The sequence below is a fragment of the Schistocerca nitens genome, chromosome 1 (genome assembly GCF_023898315.1).
Source record: "Schistocerca nitens isolate TAMUIC-IGC-003100 chromosome 1, iqSchNite1.1, whole genome shotgun sequence".
Taxonomy (NCBI): Eukaryota; Metazoa; Arthropoda; class Insecta; order Orthoptera; family Acrididae; genus Schistocerca; species Schistocerca nitens.
Window position 1 is genome coordinate 55,879,155 of NC_064614.1, and position 6,877 is coordinate 55,886,031.

The 6,877-nt window shown below is 40.0% G+C and overlaps 1 protein-coding gene across 1 annotated transcript; it reads right to left on the minus strand.

The window, feature by feature from the left end:
* Window positions 1-1,156: 1,156 nt before the first annotated feature.
* Window positions 1,157-1,648, minus strand: LOC126234268 (39S ribosomal protein L51, mitochondrial). Its single transcript, XM_049943315.1, has one exon. The coding sequence runs from the start codon at window positions 1,646-1,648 to the stop codon at window positions 1,157-1,159; it is 492 nt and encodes a 163-aa protein (XP_049799272.1).
* Window positions 1,649-6,877: the final 5,229 nt, after the last annotated feature.

The window sequence follows — 6,877 nt, forward strand, 5'->3', positions numbered from 1 at the left end:
TACTCTGCAAATCACATTTAAGTGCCTAGCAGAGGGTTCATCAAACCACCTTCACAATTTTCAATTATTCCAATTTCATATAGCACATAGAGTTTTGATTTCCCTATTTTATAGTGGTGATTGTTTTTCCCACTGTAGGTTGGTGTCAACAAAATATTTTCACATTCAGAGAAGAAAGTTGGTGATTGGAATTTTGTGATAAGATTGCATTGCATCAAAAAACGCCTTTCTTTTAATGCTGTCCAGCTCAAATCCTGTATCATTTCTGTGACACTCTCTCCCATATTTCAGCTGTTAATGACACATTTTATTATTGAAAGTGTTATATATATTTAACTACTAGACAACAGTGACTTATGACGGATTTTTATGCTGACTGAACCCAGTTGTCATAAAGTAGTATTTATTATCAGCTCCGGACAATGAAGTGCAGAGGTTTTTTTTTTTTTTTTTAACACGGAAGAACATTTCTGTGTCAAGCTATATATGGCAATTTCATTATTGATCAAATTAAAACCTGTAATTGGCACACAACTGGTTTCGCACTGCACATTATTCCATTCACATTTATTACAGTGAATATGTCATCGAAAAACACTCGCACTGTTAAAAAAAAGTGCCAGAAGAAAGCAATGAAGATAGTTAAAGCACTGCAAGATGAAAACCTTGTAGGCCATATTTCAAATAACTTATGGTTTTATCAGGACACTCTTTAGTTAAAGTCCTCACCATTTCAGTGAAAATGCTAGGACAGATTTAACCAAGATTGCAACTCATTCACTTGACTACGCCAAAATTCATAAATTTTTCATTCACAGCTGCAAAATTCTGATAATCACTGCGTGGCATTCAAGGAAAAATACAATCACCAAATGTAAAATGACACAAAATGTCCGTACAGCAATATGAAAAACCCAGCAGCTAACAACAGCATCCATTATTTATTTAGGCGTAATATACAAGAATTATTCTCCCAATACACAAAAAATACTACTACTGTATGCATTGTTATCCAGAGGAGAATGAAGTTTACAACAGTATCATAATTAACTTGTAAGTATTAACACTTTTTTAATGCAGTATGTCTCAGAATACTGTCATGCTAGACTCTTACACACAAATACATAATCTGAAATACAGTAAATACAGCACAAGATCAACTATTTGAAGCATACGTTTTTGTTTTTCTGTTCATAAATCTATACAAGTATCGTATTCTTTTCTCCAATTCATACCACTTTGTTGGTCTTGCAATTGGAAAAATACCATGCTGCAGCATTTTCCTCTTTCGAAGCAAAATCCGATATTCATTTCCACTAACACCACGGAGCCAAGACGGAACATTGTACAAGATCCTTGTTGGATGAAGTTTCTCATTTCCAAGAATATCTATATAATCATTTTGACCAAATAATGCTCGTCTCTCGCTCCAGGCATTTTTTGGTTTGTATTCAGGCATTGGAAGCCTCCTGCCATCAACATGAGGTAATGTTCCTTTCTGCAGGATTTTGTCTTTATATCCGTATCTTCTTTTCAGTGGACCCTGAGCTACCTTCTCTGCATGGTATCTATATCTGACAACTGTCAGCTGCAAAGCTGGGTAGAGTTGTTGTACAGGTTGAATCAATCTGCTTTGAAGCCAGTTCATTTTAATTTCAGATCTAGAAAGAAAGCAGACAAATTACAAATAATTTGGTAGACCATATATGTTAAAAATGAGTAAACTGATTTTGGACAATATATACTTTAGCTATTGTTTCTGGTGCAAACTAAAATGTTTCACTGAAAGAAAAAATTGTCATTTATAATCATGACTAAGTTTTTCCCTGTTTTCCCCCTCACAAGAAGATGACTTGTCTAGATGCAGATTTCACAGCCACTTCCGCATTTAGCTTTGATTTTTCTGACCAAGAAAAGTGAGAACTACTACAAGCCTCCAGTGGGTTAAAATAAATCAGTCCTGAAATGTATGCAACAATGTTTGCTCCAAATGTTGAGCATACAATAAAATCAGGGTTTTTCTGGCAATAAAATGAAATTCATATTGCAACAAATATGTGCAACAAATATGTGCAACTAACTGTTGCAAAAAATTAAACATAAAAAAGGTATTGTGGAGGACAAAATATATTCCCATAGTTAACATTCAAGACAGTTCATTCATATTCGCAACTATGTGTGAATAGCTTCACAATGGTGAAGAAGAGAGTATTTGTTTGCATGCAGATAACATGCCAATACTCGGTAAACTAGAGTGAAGTACACAACATTATATGATAATCTGAGCAATAAAGATACCGCACTGCTGACGAAAATGTCAATATTGGTAGCTGAAGCTCTTGGAATGAGAACAGTGGGCCTGAATGAAGCTTCTGACTCTCCAGACAAGTTTTACCATTGTACCCTGACAAATTTTGAGATCTCAAGGGTAAGTAAAGACATAGGTTGACACAAAAGTGTAAGGACTTCTGCATTTGTCCCCTGTGTGAGCAAAAAAGAAAAAAGTTGGTGTCTTGAAAGAAATGTATAAGGCAGGGAAGAGATGTGTTAAACCAACACTATAGGTGACTGCCAATAAAATGTTGATTCTACAGGGTTATTACAAATGATTGAAGCGATTTCACAGCTGTACAATAACTTTATTATTTGAGATATTTTCACAATGCTTTGCACACACATACAAAAACTCAAAAAGTTTTTTTAGGCATTCACAAATGTTCGATATGTGCCCCTTTAGTGATTCGGCAGACATCAAGCCGATAATCAAGTTCCTCCCACACTCGGCGCAGCATGTCCCCATCAATGAGTTCAAAAGCATCGTTGATGCGAGCTCGCAGTTCTGGCACGTTTCTTGGTAGAGGAGGTTTAAACACTGAATCTTTCACATAATCCCACAGAAAGAAATTGCATGGGGTTAAGTCGGGAGAGCGTGGAGGCCATGACATGAATTGCTGATCATGATCTCCACCACGACCGATCCATCGGTTTCCAATCTCCTGTTTAAGAAATGCCGAACATCATGATGGAAGTGTAGCAATTGTAAACGGTAAGGCTTCTGCTTTAGCCTTTTCCGTAAGACTTTCCAAACCGTCGGCTGTGGTACGTTTAGCTCCCTGCTTGCTTTATTCGTCGACTTCTGCGGGCTACGCGTGAAACTTGCTCGCACGCGTTCAACCATTTCTTTGCTCACTGCAGGCCGACCCATTGATTTCCCCTTATTGAGGCATCCAGAAGCTTTAAACTGCGCATACCATGGTCGAATGGAGTTAGCAGTTGGTGGATCTTTGTTGAACTTCGTCCTGAAGTGTCGTTGCACTGTTATGACTGACTGATGTGAGTGCATTTCAAGCACGACATACGTTTTCTCGGCTCCTGTCGCCATTTTGTCTCACTGCACTCTCGAGCGCTCTGGCGGCAGAAACCTGAAAAGCGGCTTCAGCCGAACTAAACTTTATGAGTTTTTCTACGTATCTGTAGTGTGTCGTGACCATATGTCAATGGATGAAGCTACAGTGAATTTACGAAATCGCTTCAATCATTTGTAACAGCCCTGTACTATGTTCATGGTTATTACCCACTGTGTTATGTCTATTATTTTACAGGATTTTTCTTTCGAGAAATGTATGCGTACAAATTGTCAGGGACTGCCATAATTTTTGTGTACTTATTGTCCATACTTTCTAACGTACAAACTACTTTTGAAGTGCCAAAATGTACTACAAGAAATTAAATGTCTATAAAGTGCCGCACTTGCAATTCCTGAAATTCATTGCCTGTGGCCTCTGGCCTGCCGAGGAGCACCGCAGTCATGGGTCCATGGATAAACTGTGAAAATCCGCCGCATTATGCCACACACAAACAGACCCAGCCTGGGGGCAGATAAGTGAGACTAGATCTGATGGGCAGGGGCCGCACATTAGTGGAAAACGATGGGCTTCAGATTGGCAGGCCCAATCAGTTAGAGATACCCACAGAAATGGCCTGTGATTCTGACCCCCCACGGCAATCCACTCATGTCACAGACATCATGTTGTTGAAATGAGACTGTGGTGATCAATCTATGCAATAGATAACTTGCGTAAATACTCTGAGAATCAATACTAATGATGATAGGTAGCAACTCACCATAACGATGATGGCCGAGCCACAGACAGATACGTAGAAAAGAATCACAATGTCACAACTAAATTTTCGGCCATAGCCTTTGTCACAAAACGAGAGCACATACACATTCATACAACCACCCAGGCACAATTCATGCACACATGACTACCGTCTCCAGCCACTGCGTCAACAATCTCTGAGAATTAGATTCAAACAAACCACTCCTCACGCCTCTCTGCTCTTGTCGGCAGCTGCTAGGCTAGTCGTAAGAAGTGGTGGCAGCACTACTGAAAGCTAAGTGGAGTGGTAGGAAGGGGAGAAGCAGTATGAATGAGGGAGTAGGGAAGCAGCGCATGTATTCAGCTGCGCCCAGCCAGCAACAATGCACGACATCTCAGTATACAAACTTTCATCTGGTGAGACAAAAATGGGATTTTTTCCAGTGTTTTTTTTTTTTTCAAATTTCCCTCATATTTCCCTGACACATTAAAAATTACCATATTTCCAGAACTTGTGGCAACCCTGGGCATGCAACTCATTGCTGTAGTACTGGTTTTTCATCGACACTAGACTACTTTGGGACTGCTCTATCAAATGCGCACATAAAAAATCCATGTTAAAAATCAATATTGGAGGAAAATATAGACTGCTAATTACCATAAAGAAGACATGTTTAAGTTGCAGACAGGAACAGTTAAAAGACACTTGCATAAATCTTTTGGCCACAGCCTTCAGAGAAACACACAACATACATCTGCACAAGCAAGCACATCTCATGCACACATGACTGCCAACTCCAGCAGCTTGGGCCGGAATGCCCGAGCTGATATGTTTAACCAGTAATCCAGCAGTGACTGAGCAGTGCTGCTGCAGGACAGTAGCAATCAGTGCAGGATTTATCTAAGTGTCTTAATTGTGCCTGTCTGCAATGTAACATGTCTTATTTACGGTAAGTAGCAATCTATCTTTTCCTATGTTGCTCATTTTCCTACCTAGAGTTTCCATTGTTCCACTTTAAGAATCCTTTTATTCTCTACAGGAAACAAAATGAAGCTTTCCATTGAGGCTGGCCACTGCATAAAATATATACCACACATTTCTCCATCCACCTTGGTACATGTGTGCTGTTCTATTGATGCAATAGTTTTTATCAAGCAAAATGGCTGCAAGCCTCACCCCATCTGAGGAGGATATTTGGGGCTTCCCTGTAATTTTAGTATTGATCCAGTTCTGTTATGTCAATCATTAGTGTTCCAACAATAGTAAGCCCTTTCACTTTTAAAGATTAGGTCCAATTCAGTCATATTCACATATGCCATGCCAAGTCACTGCATTAATGTACATAATGTTTCAGGGACAATGTTCTCGTTCAAGAGGGGGAATGGGAGGAGAAAGAAAGAAATAAAGAGAGGAATAAGAAGAAGACATTTACGTTGTTGCCCAGCGACCAGTATGAGGGTGATAAGATAAGTCTGGAATATTTTTGTTGTGCAATCACGGTTGTTAAGCTTGATTATTCCAAGGATTGTATAAAGAATTTCACCAATATGCATCATACAGTTCACTGTTGACAACTATCTGAATTGGTTAGTATGTTGACGGCAATTGAAAATGGAGAAAACAGAGTTTTGTGCTGTTATTAAACATTTTCATTTGAAGGGTTGGGCTGCCACACAAATCTAAAGGTAACTGGATGTAGTTCACACGTGGTCTCTGCACCATCACTAAAGACAATTTACTTATCTACTTTTGGATTAATGAATTTAAATGTGATCGGACAAGCACTGAAGATGAAGAGCACTCCAGCCATCCAACCGACGTCACCAAAAGGGAAACCGTTGACAAAATCCATGATATGATAATGCAAGACTGACAAATAAATATTGGTGAGATGCTAAGATTGTAGGCATCTCAACTGAGTGACGCATAATATCCTGCACAGAGAAATGGCTATGAAGAACCTATGTGCAAGGTGGGTGCTGTGATTGCTCAGTCAACCAAATGTGCATCCAGCACAACATTTCAACACAATCTCTGGCAATGTTTAATCACAGTTTGCAAGATTGTTGATGAAACTTGGGTTCATTATTACACACCCGAGTCAAAACAATGGAGACAAAAGCTGGTGAAAGCACACCAAAGAACACAACGACCATTTTGTTACCAGGTAAGGTGATGGCCTCTGTTCTTTGGGATTCCCCAGGGATAAATCTCATAGGTTATTTGGAAAAAGGCAAAACTATAACTGGGCCCTATCATACTTCATTGTTGGTTGGTTGAAACTTGCGTTAGCTGAAAAAAGAACAAGGTTGGAGATGCTGAGTCGCGATAGGCACAAGAAAAAGATTCACACAATCATAGCTTTCTGCCATTAAGGCCTTTGTCAGCAGTAGACCCACACACACACACACACACACACACACACACACACTCACGCAAACGCAACTTGCACACACGTCTGCAGTCTCAGAGAGCTGAAACTACACTGCAAGCAGCACCAGTGCATGATGGGAGTAGCGACTCGGTGGGGGTAAGGAGGAGGCTGGAGCGGGAAGGGATGTATGGTGGGAGTGGTGGACAGTGAAGTGTTGAAGTTTAGACGGAGGGCAGGAGAGAAGGGGGGGGAGGGGGTAAGTAGCGGAAAGGAAAGAAATAAAAATAAATTAAAAGACTGGGTGTGGCAGTGAAACGACAGCTGTGTAGTACTGGAATGGGAACAGGGAGGGGGCTGGATGGGTGAGGACAGTGACTAACGAAGGTTGAGGCTCCATAT